The sequence below is a fragment of the Mytilus californianus genome, unplaced genomic scaffold (assembly GCF_021869535.1).
Source record: "Mytilus californianus isolate M0D057914Y unplaced genomic scaffold, xbMytCali1.0.p SCAF_2, whole genome shotgun sequence".
Lineage (NCBI taxonomy): Eukaryota > Metazoa > Mollusca > Bivalvia > Mytilida > Mytilidae > Mytilus > Mytilus californianus.
Window position 1 is genome coordinate 42,693,583 of NW_026262668.1, and position 16,434 is coordinate 42,710,016.

The 16,434-nt window shown below is 32.8% G+C and overlaps 1 protein-coding gene across 14 annotated transcripts in view; it reads left to right on the top strand.

Moving 5' to 3' along the window:
• LOC127729861 (uncharacterized protein DDB_G0280205-like) overlaps positions 1–16,434 on the top strand; it is a 192,072-nt gene that overhangs the window by 131,620 nt on the left and 44,018 nt on the right. Inside the window, exon 6 of one of the 14 annotated variants that reach the window (XM_052237783.1) lies at positions 6,228–6,366. The exons of 12 other annotated variants lie outside the window; for them this stretch is intronic. In XM_052237783.1, coding sequence (XP_052093743.1) covers positions 6,228–6,352 — 125 coding nt within the window. In that variant the 3' untranslated portion in view covers positions 6,353–6,366. Of the gene's footprint in view, positions 1–6,227; positions 6,698–16,434 lie in introns of those variants that run through there. One more of the 14 variants, XM_052237780.1, reaches the window with a different exon arrangement.

The window sequence follows — 16,434 nt, forward strand, 5'->3', positions numbered from 1 at the left end:
CAATGCAATGTTTAATTTTGACTTCCACTGATAAAACACAGATCAAGTTGAATTTGGGTAGTGTCACTTTAACCATTATTGAGTTATGCCCCTTTATAAATCCAAAGATTGCAAAATATTTAGTTTCCATTCTGTAACTTAAGTTTGCCCCAACCAAACATTATGAAACCTATACACAATATTCATTACCACAAAACTAAGATCAAGTACAAATTTTTTGTTTCCGTTTTCTAACTTTAGTTTGCCTCAACCAAATGTTATGAAACTTATACACAATGCTTATTACTACATAACACAGATTAAGTACTAAATTTGGTGGCGACACTTTTACCATTCTTGAGTTATGTCCCTTTATAAACATTAAAATTGCTGAATTTTTAGTTTCCGTTCTCTAACTTTAGTTTGTCTCAACCAAATGTTATAAAACTTATGCACAACCTTTCTAGAGTTATGCGTGTTTACAAATAGAAAAATTGCTGAATTTTTAGTTTCTGTTCTCTACTTAAGTTAGCCTCAACCAAATGTTATGAGACTTACACACAATGCTTATTATCACAAAACTCAGATCAAGTTCAAATTTGGGTAGCGTCACTTTTACCATTCTTCAGTTATGTCCCTTCATAAATAACTATATGATATGCAAGCGGGGGCATCATCTGTGTCCACATGTGGACACTTATCCACATTTATTTTTTTAATGCTTAACAGACTTAGTTGTATATTGCACTAACACAAGGGTTTTCACTTCATTAAGTAGCATTTTTAAGATACATGCTCATATTGAGAAGAGGAATAACTCATGCTTTCACCATATACATTATTATTATAAATCACAGTTCCTCGAATATGAGCAACATATTGAATTATTAAGGCCACACCAATTTGATGTCCAGTTCTTCAGACAATTGTTCTAAAAAATTTGGGGTGAGCGAGTGAGATTTTTTATGCCCCCGCAATAGCGGAGGGGGCATTATGTTTTACCCCTGTCCATCCGTACATACATACGTCCCAAAGTTGGTTCCCGTTCTCTAACTTTAGTTTGCCTCAACCAAATGTTATGAAACTTATACACAATCCTTATTACCACAAAACACAGATCAAGTTTGAATTTGGGTGGTGTTACTTTTACCTTTCTCGAGTTATGCCCCTTTATAATGTTATATGCAAGTGGGGGCATAAACTTATCCACAATGTTTATTACCACAAAACACAGATTATTTTTGAGTTTTGGTGGTGTCACTTTCAACGTTCTAAAGTTATTCCCCTTTACAAATGGAATAAAATGCTCCGCTGGGCGCAGCTTGATACAACCGCAGAGGTAAAACCCTGAACAGTTGGGGCAAGGATGGACACAACATTCAAGCTTGATACAGCTCTGAATTTGGATTGTGATTAAATATTTGACACAGCATAGGTTTCTGACATAGAATGAATGTGGTCTAAGAACTTTAAAAGTTTAAATTTACCTATTATGGTCCAATATCCAAAATCTAAATACATACACGGTAAGATTCAGCATATCAAAGAACCCCAAGAATTCAAGTTTTGTTAAAATCAAACTAAGTTTAATTTTGGACCCTTTGGACCTTAATGTAGACCAATTTGAAAACGGGACCAAAAATTAAGAATCTAAATACACGGTTAAATTCAGCATATCAAAGAACCCCAATATTTCAATTTTTGATGAAATCAAACCATATCATTATTATTTGCTTTTATATATAAATAAAAAATAGCCAACTTAAAATGGAAAATTTTAAAGAAAAAAAGGAAAAGATAAAAAGGAAAAGAAAAAAAAGGAAAAAAAATCCCCCCCCCAATTTTTTGAACACCCTTATGATTCATCACCCCCAAACTCAATCCCAGCCTTCCCTTTGTGGTATGGTACCTTGCAGTACAATTTCAGAGAGATCCATACACTTGAACACAAGTTATTGTCTGGAAACTGTAAAAATGCTTGTATTTTGGCCCCTTTTTGGCCCACTAATTCCTAAACGTTTAGGGCAATTACCCCCAAACTCAATTCCAGCTTTCCCTTTGTGATATGGAACCTTGTAGTACTATTTCAGAAAGATCCATACACTTACACACAAGTTATTGTCATGAAACTAGAAAAATGCTTCTTTTTTGCCCTTTTTTTGCCCCTAATTCCTAAAATTTTGAGGCAGTTACTCCCAAAATCAATCCCAGCATTCCCTTTGTGATATGGAACCTTGTGGTACAATGACAGAGAGATCCATACACTAACACACAAGTTATTGTCTGGAAGTTACAAAAATGCTTATTTTTGGCCCCTAATTCCTTAACTGTTGGTACCATAACCCCCAAAATCAATCCCAACCTTCTTTTTGTGACATTGAACCTTATGGTAAAATTCATTAGAGATCCATTCACTTAAACTATAGTTATTGTGCGAAAACCAATGTGTCTTCGGACGACGACGATGCCAACGTCATACCAATATACAACATTTTTTGCGGTCATATTAAAATTGCTGAAATATTAGTTTTTGTTGTCTAACTTTAGTTTCTGTTCTCTTATTTAAGTTTACATCAACTAAATGTTATAAAACTTATGAACAATGATAATTACCACAAAACTCAGATCAAGTTCAAATTTGGGTAGTGTCACTTTTACAGTTCTTGAGTTATGGCCCTTTATAACGTTATATGCAAGCAGGGGTGTCATCTGTGTCACATGGACACATTCCCCATTTATTTCGTTTCCTTTCTCTAACTTAAGTTAGCCTCAACCAAATGTTATGAAACTTATACACAATGCTTATTACCACAAAATACAGATCAAGTTTGAATTTTTGGTGGTGTCACTTTTACTGTTCTAGAGTTATGCCCCTTAACAAATGGAAAAACTGCTGAATTTTTCGTTTCCATTCTCGTACTTAAGTTTGCCTCAATCAAATGTTATGAAACTTACACACAATACCTATTACCACAAAACTCAGATCAAGTACAAATTTGGGTAGCGTCACTTTTACCGTTCTTCAGTTATGTCCCTTTATAACTTTATATGATATGCAAGTGGGGGCATCATCTGTGTCCCATGGACACATTCCCCATTTATTGTTTATTATCTTGAATATTATTATAGATAAAGATAAACTGTAAACAGCAAAAATGTTCAGCAAAGAAAGATCTACAAATAAGTTTATATGACCAAAATTGTCAATTGACCCCTTCAGGAGTTATTGCCCTTTAAGGACAATTTTAGAAAGTTTGCTATAGCTTGCTATAGCAATATACTTTCCTAAGGCATTGGCCTCAAACCGGAAGTTGGACAGACTATCGCAAGTGTTCTACTCCTAGATAATGTAGTACTAGTGTTTGAATACTAATTCTAGGAAGATGCTTTTGAAATTTTGAGTTACTTCTATTTTGATAAGCTTACAGCTTGAATTAAAATGTACTGAATGTTCATCGATAATTCAAATGAATTCAACTTCATTTTGAAAATGGCTATCACATACTCTACTTCGCGGATCTGCGCTGCACGGAAATTAAAATCAATACACATCTACACGAGACAGCAGTTTCTACGTTATGCTTTTATCAGTATTCCCCAGACATGCGTGAGATCCATATATGTGTACCTCCCGACGGGAGTACAATAATCCCGGTTTCAGGGGTTTCCTCCCGTCCTCTGGTTGAAGAGAAAATAAATACCGTGTTTAAAATATTTCATGAATGAACATTTTTCGACGCTATTTTTACTAAGATTATTACAAATGCTTATTAAAGACGTAAAAGCCCGAGTGTATCGAAAGTAACCTGGTATCTCATCCCGGCCCATAACAGACTCGGACTAGAACAAACTCGGCCTATTACAAAATCAGACTATAACATAATTCGTATATACTATTTGTTATTGAGTTTTTGCTCAGTTCTTATTATTTTTCTTCTTGGGGTCTATTTATGGGTATTTTGAGGGGCCTACAGAAGGGAGGGATTTACTAAAGAACCCTATGGGATTTTATTTTTTTAATTTCCAAATGACTATAACTTGAGAACAGTAAGTGATAGACACACACGGTCTTCAGTAATGATCACAGGACAATAAAACAAATCAAATAAAATATAGGTTGAGTCCCTGTGGTCACCCCACCCCCCTTCAATTTGAGAATGGGCTTTTATCTTGTAAACAGTCGAGATCCCCACACCTAAACCATATATATTCATGTATGGGATAATAAAACAAATCAAATGAAATATAGCGGGAGTCCCTCTGGGTCACCCCCACCCCCTCCTGTTTGAGAACTTGTAAACGGTCGAGATCCCCACCTTGAAACCATATATATTCTTGCATGGGACAACAAAACAAATAAAATGAAATATAGGGGGAGTCCCCGGGGGTCACCCCCACCCCCTCCTGTTTGAGAACTTGTAAACGGCTGAGATCCCCACCCCTAAACCATATATATTCTGGTATAGGACAATAAAACAAATCAAATGAAATATAGAGGGAGTCCCTGGGGGTCACCCCATCCCATCCTGTTTAAGAACTTGTAAACGGTCGAGATCCCCACCCCTAAACCATATATATTCTTGTATGGGACAATAAAACAAATCAAATGAAATAAAGAGTCCCCTGAGAATCACCCCCCCCCCCTTTTTTGAGAACTTGTAAACGGATGAGATCCCCACCCCTAAACCATACATATTCCTGTTCATGATTGCAAGATGACTTGAATGACATACAGGGTTAATCCCTAGGCGTCACTTATGCAAATCTCTTTACTAGACCAAACCAATTTGTACTGGACTTTGCCCAATGTCAGGCGACCATGGGAATGACTAATTATGGTAGCTTTGTTTGGGAGACTTCGTAACAGCATCCTGTTACAATTATTTCTTGTATTAAGTAAAAATTTTTAGAAGTCGGAAAAAAACGTTAACCACACAATCTACTAATCGTAGTCCAAGTTTGTTCAATATATAAAAATTCAAACAAGAAAACTAACTGCTTAATTAGTAATAAAACAATTTACTACAACAAATATGAAGGACCTTAATCAATAAAAAAAACTTAATCACAGGCCGGCCCTTTACATGGGATGGGCACAGAAAGAAATTAACAGAGTTTCTGTATATTTGATTATTTTAAATCTACAGTTTAAGGTTGCAAAAGAAATTATCAAAATTTTACATGACAAACATACGAAAAAAGTGATTTTTGATAATTGCTGATAAGACAATGGTTTAGGGAAAAACACCAAAGCTGTGATTAAATACATATTTGAAATAATACACATCTACAACCTATTTGAAATAATACACATCAGTACAACCTATTTGAAGTAATACACATCTACAACCTATTTGAAATAATACACATCTAGCTACCGTTGCAAACTTTCCACAGGTGCTAAACAGCACTTTGATTTGATGAATTGATGATTAAGGAAATTTTGCAGTTTTCAGTTATTATCTTGAATATTATTATAGATAAAGATAAACTGTAAACAGCAAAAAATGTTCAGCAAAGTAAGATCTACAAATAAGTTTTATATTTACTAAAATGGAACATAGGGGTAAAATGCATTTTTTTGCTTTTGAAGAAAATATGACAGATACAAAGAACATTTAAATAGCATTTTTAAGCCACTCATAAATATATATTGAAAAGCAAAAATAATCATTGATGAAAGATTCAAGCAAAAATTTACAGGTGAGCGATTCAGGCTCTTGAGAGCCTCTTGTTTTAAGCTGGCACTGTCCATCTTAAATAAATCCTTGCACAGGCTCATAAGGTAGTAGTCACCAAAAAGACAAAATTTCACCTCACATGGACACATTATTGGGACTTTTAGCTGAACAGTCTTTCCCCATACCTCTTATGTCACAACTATGTGGAGAAGCAGCAAGTACCAGTTTTAAGTGGTACAGCCTCCCACATGTTACCTCAAGACCTATGATAGGTGTCAGTTCTAATTTGAAAGTTATACATAATTCAATTGAATCTCCAGTTACTGTTTCTAAAGTACTTATCTCCTGATCTGTTTACCTATCACATTGTCTGTTATGCCTTATGGTATGGATGGATGCTTTATACATGTTATATTGACATGAATTCCTATGGAAAAAAAAAGAGATAACACAAGATATTGATTGTGTGCAAACTAAACAACATTTTATTCTCCTTAATTTTATCATAAACAATGTAAAAAGAAAATTACTCTAAAAAAGTAACAGAAACTCAATTTATCTTTCCAGATTTTTGTACACAATATAGCCATCATTCTCGAGGAAAATGTCGCCAAGTTCTAGGCAGCAAGATTACATCTGTGACATGTGAAGTTAAGAAACAATTTATGAGAAAAATCAAATTTCCATATTGATCTTCAATGATTAAGTAGGTCAAAAATGTGTTGACAAGTAAAGTTAAGAAACAATCTTGAGGAATTTTAAATATGAATTTCCAGATCAGTCAGATGTACATTCAGCAAGTCAATAAATGTTTTGTGTTTAAAAAAAAGGTTATGAAGCATATTTTCGTATATTTTCTTAACTGTGTATGTGAAAATTTAAGCTTTAATTGTTTACAAGTATTTGGTATATATTTGTTATAGAATAATTATAAATTATGGTTTTAAGGTAAAAGGCATTGTAATAATCCAAGTGTTTATAAGTAATCATGTTGTCAATTTAAGTCCAGATACCATAGAATATAGTTGAAAAAGTGAGTTTATTGTCCATGTCACATTACAAATGCCACAGTTAGAGTTGAGTTCTGTATACTGGTATTGTATCTTCTCATGCAAGTTTTATATATATATATATATATTTAGACCCCTCTACCAAGAAATTTGTTTTGCACGCACACATATAAAAATTGTGGTTTTTATCCAACGCAATCATAGGTTTGAACGTTGTTTTCAATTTAGACTTGTATATATAAGTCTAAATTGAAAACAACGTTCAAACCTATGATTGCGTTTTATATATATACAAGTCTAAATTGAAAACAATGTTCAAACCTATGATTGCGTTGGATAAAAACCGCAATTTTTATACGTGTGGCACTGTGCATGCAAAACAAATTTCTTGGTAGAGGGGTCTAAATACAACACAAACAACATTTTCCAAAAGACCAAATGAGTGAAAAAGTATATTTTAACAAAACGCATTTGACTAGCAGGTCGAACAACTGATGTTCTTAAACCCTGCTGACTGTCATTGGAGATTGCCAAATAAACGGATCACTGATGTAATAAATGGATCTTAATTATGATTGCGTTGGATAAAACCACAATTTTTAAACGTGTGCATGCAAAACAAATATCTTGTTAGAGGGGTCTAAATACAGCACAAACAACATTTTCCAAAAGACCAAAAAAGTGAAAAAGTATATTTTAACAAAACGCATTTGACTAGCAGGTCGAACAACAGATGTTCTTAAACCTTGCTGACTTCCAACGCAATCATAGGTTTGAACGTTGTTTTCAATTTAGACTTGTTTATATTTTTTCGTTTGGGCTTGTATTATATATATTTGCCTCAGCGTCAGGACTTTCCAGCAGTCCTGGAAGTTGGCATTTAGTTGACTGTCATATGAAGATGGCAAAATGTTCTGCTCTCTATGAGATGATCAACGCAAAACAAACTAGCAGTGATGGTTTATATGATGATGATGAAGAAGACTTATTACAAAACTTGGATGATATTAGACAATTACAAATGAAGTTTTTATCAACTATTAAAAAATCTCATTTAAATGAATTATGGAGTTTAAGCCCAAATGTAAAGTCAAACAAGTATCGAACTTTCTGTTTTTATGCCCCCACCGCTACATTAAGTTTTACCCTTGTCCTTCTGTACGTACGTACGTCCCAAAATTGGTTTCTGTTCTCTAACTTGAGTTTGCCTCAACCAAATGTTATGAAACTTATACACAATGCTTATTACCACAAAACACAGATCAAGTTTGAATTTTGGTGGCGTCACTTGAACCGTTCTAGAGATATGCCCCTTTATAAATGGAAAAAGTTTCCGTTCTCTAACTTAAGTTTGCCTCAACCAAATGTTATGAAACTTATACACAATGCTTATTACCACAAAACACAGATCAAGTTTGAATTTTGGTGGCATCACTCTAACCATACTAGAGTTATGCCCCTTTTTATACGACCGCAAAAAAATTTTGTGGTCGTATATTGGTATGACGTTGGCGTCGTCGTCGTCCGAAGACACATTGGTTTTCGCACTCTAACTTTAGTTTAAGTGAATGGATCTTTTTGAAATTTGACCATAAGGTTAAATACCACAAAAGGAAGGTTGGGATTGATTTTGGGGGTTATGGTACCAACAGTTAAGGAATTAGGGGCCAAAAATAAACATTTTCTAGTTTCCAGACAATAACTGTGCAATGGTGTATGGATCTCTCTGAAATTATACTACAAGTTTCCATACCACAAAGGGATGGTAAGGGTTTGCTTTGGGGGGTTATGGCTCACACCGTTTAGGAATTAGGGGCAAAAAAGGGGGAAAAACAAGGTTGTCCTGGTTAATGGACAAATACTTTAGTACAAAACATAATTTAAAGCAGTGTAAGGGAGATAAATCAAATACATCATTGAAATTATCTCCCTTACACTGCTTTTAAATTATGTATAAAGTAATGGTTAATGAACAATAAAGATAATTTAAAACAGTGTAACGGAGGTAATCCAAAGACAATGTTTTAGTTACTTCCCTTACACTGCTTTTAAATTATGTTTAAAGAAATGCATATTTATAAAGGAAGACCAGTAAAAATATCTGCAAATGTTGCATCTTTTTTTTTTACAAAAAAATCCATATGAAAGATTTGACACTATATTTTTAATTCTATTATAAAATAGATTAAGTTAGCACTATGGTAAATTTAAATGGGTAATTATGGTTGCCAACTCCATTGGAAATTTGAATTGAGATTATGACTATATCTTGAGGGAAAGAATTTTTTGGGGGAAAAAAGGTGGTGGGTGGGGGGGGGGATAAAAAGAAATTGTGGGGGTCAATTTTTTCTCATTTCAGATTTCAGAAATTAAAAAGAATTATTCTTCAAATATTATTTTTTTTTCAAATTTCAAATATTGAAAAATTTCAAGAAGTAATCTTTAATTGCACAGTATGGCGCATTAGATTTGTAAAATCTTTGATCACATTTATTTATTTGTTATGCCGAATCTAACAGTGTATTTAGATTTTTAATTTTGGGTCCAGTTTTCAAATTGGTCTACATTAAGGTCCAAAGGGTCCAAAATTAAACTTTGTTTGATTTTAGCAAAAATTGAATATATGAGGTTCTTTGATATGCTGAATCTAAACATGTATTTAGATTTTTGATTTTTGGCCCAGTTTTCAAGTTAGTCCAAATTGGGGTCCAAAATTAAACTTTGTTTGATTTCAACAAAAATTGAATATATGGGGTTCTTTGATATGCTGAATCTAACCATGTATTTAGATTTTTTATTTGTGGACCCTGTTATCAAATTGGTTCATATTGAGGTCAAAAGGGTCCAAAATTAAACTTTGTTTGATTTCATCTAAAATTGAATTATTGGGGTTCTTTGATATTCCAAATCTAACTGTGTATTTAGATTTTTAATTTTGGGTCCTGTTTTTTAATTTGGTCTACATTAAGGTCCAAAGGGTCCAAAATTAAGCTTAGTTTGATTTTAACAAAAATTGAATTCTTGGGGTTCTTTGATATGCTGAATCTAAACATGTATTTAGATTTTTGATTATGGGCCCAGTTTTCAAGTTGGTCCAAATTGGGGTCCAAAATTAAACTTTGTTTGATTTCCACAAAAATTGAATATATGAGATTCTTTGATATGCTGAATCTAAACATGTATTTAGATTTTTGATTTTTGGCCCAGTTTTCAAGTTAGTCCAAATTGGGGTCCAAAATTAAACTTTGTTTGATTTCAACAAAAATTGAATATATGGGGTTCTTTGATATGCTGAATCTAACCATGTATTTAGATTTTTTATTTTTGGACCCCGTTATCAAATTGGTTCATATTTTAGGTCAAAAGGGTCCAAAATTAAACTTTGTTTGATTTCATCTAAAATTGAATTATTGGGGTTCTTTGATATTCCAAATCTAACCGTGTATTTAGATTTTTAATTTTGGGTCCTGTTTTTTAATTTGGTCTACATTAAGGTCCAAAGGGTCCAAAATTAAGCTTAGTTTGATTTTAACAAAAATTGAATTCTTGGGGTTCTTTGATATGCTGAATCTAAACATGTGTTAAGATTTTGATTATGGGCCCAGTTTTCAAGTTGGTCCAAGATAGGGTCCAGTATTTAAACTTTGTTTGATTTCAACAAAAATTGAATATATGGGGTTCTTTGATATGCTGAATCTAAACATGTATTTAGATTTTTGATTATGGGCCCAGTTTTCAAGTTGGTCCAAATTGGGGTCCAAAATTAAACTTTGATTGATTTCCACAAAAATTGAATTATTGGGGTTCTTTGATATTCCAAATCTAACCGTGTATTTAGATTTTTAATTTTAAGTCCCGTTTTTTGATTATGGGCCCAGTTTTCAAGTTTGTCCAAGTTGGGGTCCAAAATTAAACTTTGTTTGATTTTAACAAAAATTGAATATATGGGGTTCTTTGATATGCTGAATCTAACCATGTATTTTGATTTTGGACATTGGACCATAATAGGTAAATTAAAAAAATTCAAGTTCTTAGACCACATTCTTTCTGTGTCAGAAACCTATGCTGTGTCAAATATTTAATAACAATCCAAATTCAGAGCTGTATCAAGCTTGAATGTTGTGTCCATACTTGCCCCAACTGTTCAGGGTTCGACCTCTGCGGTCGTATCAAGCTGCGCCCCAGCGAAGCATTTTATTAAATGGATAAATTGCAAAATTTTTAGTTTCTGTTCTCTAACTTTAGTTTGCCTCAATCAAATGTTATGAAACTTATACACAATGCTTATTACCACAAAACACAGATGGAGTTTGAATTTTGGTGGCATCACTTTAACCATACTAGAGTTATGCCCCTTTTTAAATGGATAAATTGCAAAATTTTTAGTTTCCGTTCTCTAACTTAAGTTTGCCCCAACCAAATATTATGAAACTTATAAACAATGCTTATTACCACAAAACACAGATCAAGTTTGAATTTTGGTGGCGTCACTTTTACTGTTCTAGAGTTATGCCCCTTTATAAATGGAAAAATTGCAAAATTTTTATTTTCTTCTAAATATCAAGTTATGTTTAAAATTGGAGTTATCTTCCTTTGTCCATGATTATAGTTGAATCAACTACAATCAATGCTTTATACAATGCAATGTTTAATTTTGACTTCCACTGATAAAACACAGATCAAGTTGAATTTGGGTAGTGTCACTTTAACCATTATTGAGTTATGCCCCTTTATAAATCAAAAGATTGTAAAATTTTTAGTTTCCATTCTGTAACTTAAGTTTGCCCCAACCAAACATTATGAAACCTATACACAATATTCATAACCACAAAACTAAGATCAAGTACAAATTTTTGGTTTCCGTTTTCAAACTTTAGTTTGCCTCAACCAAATGTTATGAAACTTATACACAATGCTTATTAGTCCCCTACCGACGAAGTCGAAGGGGACTTCAGTTTGCACTCCGTCCGTCTGTCCGTCTGTCCATCTGTCCGTCTGTCCATCCGTCAGTCTGGCAAATCAGCTTTCCACACTTTTTTTCTTGTTCTTGAAGATATTGATTTGATATTTGGTATATAGTTTTATCATGACAAGTTATAGATCAAGTTCGAATTTTGTTCCGGTCTGATGATTTAGTCCAGTTATGGACCATAACTTTTTAGTTTCCATTCTGTAACTTAAGTTTGCCCCAACCAAACATTATGAAACCTATACACAATATTCATTACCACAAAACTAAAATCAAGTACAAATTTTTTGTTTCCGTTTTCTAACTTTAGTTTGCCTCAACTTGCGACACTTTTACCATTCTTGAGTTATGTCCCTTTATAAACATAAAAATTGCTGATTTTTTTAGTTTGTCTCAACCAAATGTTATAAAACTTATACACATCTGTTCTAGAGTTATGCGTGTTTACAAATAGAAAAATTGCTGAATTTTTAGTTTCTGTTCTCTACTTAAGTTAGCCTCAACCAAATGTTATGAGACTTACACACAATGCTTATTACCACAAAACTCAGATCAAGTTCAAATTTGGGTAGCATCACTTTTACCCTTCTTCAGTTATGTCCCTTTATAACTATATGATATGCAAGCGGGGGCATCATCTGTGTCCACATGTGGACACTATCCACATTTATTTTTAACTTATATAATCAGTTTTCCACACTGTTTTTAGTCATGCTTGAAGATATTGACATGATATTTACTTTTTGTTTACACCATGACAAGTTATGTCCCTTTATAAACATAAAAATTGCTGAATTTTTTAGTTTCTGTTCTCTAACTTTAGTTTGTCTCAACCAAATGTTATAAAACTTATACACAACCGTTCTAGAGTTATGCGTGTTTACAAATAGAAAAATTGCTGAATTTTTAGTTATTTTAGTTTCTGTTCTCTACTTAAGTTAGCCTCAACCAAATGTTATGAGACTTACAAACAATGCTTATTGCCACAAAACTCAGATCAAGTTCAAATTTGAGTAGCGTCACTTTTACCGTTCTTCAGTTATGTCCCTTTATAACTATATGCTATGCAAGCGGGGGCATCATCTGTGTCCACATGTGGACACTATCCACATTTATTTTTAATGAGATATAATGCATTTTTCATTGGTATTATTAAAAATAAAACATTAGAAATGTAAATTTGTGCCAAAAAATCAGTGTTAGAAGCTCTCAGAATGCAGGATTTTGCATCTTATTTTTCAAAATTTTCTATGGGGGCAAACCCCTCCAAACACCACCAAGTTAATGTCAACCCCTGATATATATATTCGGTTAAAACAAGAGTCATTATATAAGTATTGAAATCTGCATTGAAACAAAATAGTAACTATCCCTAAGATGAATTGTTGAATTGTTTCAATAAAGAAATTTATGGATTAAAAGCCCATCATGTTTTTGAAATGGAATCTTTCATAAGTTGATCTATTTTAAGTGCATTGATACCAGGAAAAATGAACACATTGAAGTGGTTGGTATAATGCTGTATTGTAACAATAGAGGAAGGATGTTGGATTGTTTTAAACTTCGAGCATGTGATCCTGAGTAATGTTGACCTGATTTATTCTAGGGTATTAGGGAAATAATTAATATATATATATCCTTCCTTTGTGATGACTTTAAACTTTGTACTTTCCACTTACATTAAATCATGTAAATGGTTAATATATTTAAGCTACATATCACTATCTGTTGAAAACATATATGACCAAATCATAAAATGTATACTCCTTGTATATCTACAGTTGTTCAGTTATTTCTTCATGATCAGACAACCAAACCTCAATTCTTGCTGAGTTCAATTGGCATTTCATCTGTAAGATTAACAGTATAACAGTAGTTGGCAAGATTATATTTCACAAGCTTGGATGCTTTATTGTCGAGCCTGCAACATTTATGTCACTAAAGCGAAACATAGCGATCCTAGATTCCGTCGGCGGCATCAACATTTAGGTTCAGTCTGTGGTTAAAGTTTTTTTTAGACATGAATAACTTTGTCAAACCTTTATGAAATTTATGAAAGGAGTAGGCCCGGTAAGACCCCTTTTTGGCCCCAAAATATAGCATTTCAAATATTTGTTGAAAATGTAAACTTTTAGCTTTTTATTGGAAAGAAGAATACTTTTGTTACATAACTATGGGCTGTTTTTGACATTACACTGCACATGCATCAGGTACTAGCATCCTTAATTCATACAAAATTACTTAATTCTTCACAATCTTAGCATTTGTCCAAATTTTAGATGGTTTTTGTCTAAAATGGAAGTGGCCGCACTTGTGTTCAGTCTTAATATTTAGATATATGTTGTATTTGATAATCATACATAACATATATAAAGGTTGAGACTGAACACGAATGCGGCATCTTCCATTTTAGACAAAAACCATCTGAAAAGTGACTTTTTGTGGCATATTTGATTGAATTTCATATTTAAGCTTGAATTTAGGCGTCTTTAATGACCAAATCAGTTTAAAAGAAAGGCGAAAGATACCAAAGGGACATTCAAAATCATAAGTCGAAAATAGACTAACTCTTAATTACATAAACTAATTGAATCGACTGAAGAAGACACTTAAGTGTTTGAAAAATGTCAAAAATCTTTCATCAGATGTACTTCAAATTTAAGGCCAAAATAAGCTCTTACTGGACCCTTCTTTGGACAAAAGCTTGTTTATTACCAAAATACGATATGCAGAGAAAAATTTTGTAAATATTTATTTTCATTTTTCTATATTTTAGTGAGAAATGGGCTTAGTTTTTTTTTATGACCGCAAAGTATATTATTATCAAGTCAGCGCCAGCTTCGTCCGAAGACATTTGGTTTCCGGACAATAACTTTAGTTTAAGTGTATGGATCTCTATGAAATTTAAGCAAAAGGTTCAATACCACAAAAGGAAGGTTGGGATTGTTTTTGGGGGTGATGGTCCCAACCATTTAGGAATAAGGGGCCAAAACAAGCATTTTTCTAGTTTTAGGACAATAACTTGTGTATAAGTATTTTGATTGCTCTGAAATTGTACCACAAGGTTCAATACCGCAAGTAAAAGGTTGGGATTCATTTTGGGGGTAATTGCCCAAACCGTTCAGGAATTTGGGGCCAATAAGGGTCTAAAACAAGACAATAACTAGTTTTCAGACAATAACTTGTGTTTAAGTGTATGCATGTCTCTTAATTTGTACCACATTTTACAAAAAGAAAATTTCTTCAAAATCAATTTTTTTAGAAGGGGGAAGGGGCAGGGGGTAAACTTTTTTTTTTTGGGGGGGCAATTTTTTTTCCTCAAAAGAAAATTCTCTTCAAATATTATTTTTATTGGAGGGGGGGGGGGGAGGTAAAAAAAAAAATTATTTGGGGGGGGGCAATTTTTTTTCCCTCAAGATTTAAGAAATTGTCAATTTTCAAAAGAAAAATTTTTAATTGGGGGTCACAATTTATTTTGCTAATTCTTTGTATATAGTCTGAAAACAGATAAACTAAGTATTGCGCAACAACACAGTGTATTGCACAACAGCAAGAAATCTTCAATAGAATATAAATTCAAATCATACAACCAATTTCAAGTTCTTTGACTACATTTATTCTGTGTCAGAAACCTATAATGTGTCAAATATTTAATTACAATCCAAATTCAGACCTGTATCAAGCTTGAATATTGTGTCCATTTTTGCCCCAACTGTTCAGGGTTGGACCTCTGCTTTTGTATCCAGCTGCGTAGTTTTTTATGAAGTCCCATCAACCTGACTTAGTACACATGTTCCCTATCTTTCTAATTTTAATGCCAAATTAGAGTTTTGACCCCAATTTTACGGTCCACTGAACATAGAAAATGATAGTGTGAGTGGGGCATCCGTGTACAATAATGGACACATTCTTGTTGTGAGTTCATTCTTATTTTAAATTTAATGTTGAAATGTAAATTTATATAGCTTACTATATATACAGTATGAGTTTTGCTCATTGTTGAAGACTGAACAATGCTGTATAGCTGTTTGAATCATTGCTTTGGTTCTTGTAGATAGTTGTCTCATTTGCAATCATACAACATCTCTTTATATAATTGTTTTCATTTTGTCTTAAATTTTCTCATTATATGGTTGAATTTATGCATCTTAAACTGGATGGATATATGGTTTTTAGAACTTAATAAGATTTAGTAAAATGAAAACCATTTACAGCAGGTTTGCTTCAGTGTGTACAAAGAACAATGAATAATTTGCTTCTTTGCTAAATGAACTATGAAATCAGTATCGGGGTTTACTACCTATTGAAAAAGTAACCAAATTAACTGCTTAGCCAATCAAATCATGGGACAGGTAACAACATGATGACCATAAAACAAATGTCTTACTATATTTACAATAGGTAATACAGAATCCGTGGTTCAGCTAATCTACAAATAAGCAAACCTAACTTTACTGCATGAAGTATACACTCTCAAATAGATCAGCTGTAAAATGGAAATTGAAACTACTAGAATTTCATCTTATACCGGTATATAAATAAATGCATTTAAAAACTATCGTCACTGAAAGTTCAAATGAAAATATTACTTTCGTCAAATGAATTATTTTTTTGTTTGTTTATTACTTTTATAAATTCTGTGTCTCCATATTTAGATTAAAACCAGTTTAAAATGTTAAAACAACCCAAAATATTCCAGTTTCAAATCAAAAATAAAATACATGTCATCAGAAACTAGTTGACAAATATTTATGAAAGCAAAACATATTCTGGTTTAAGATTTAAGGCCAACAAA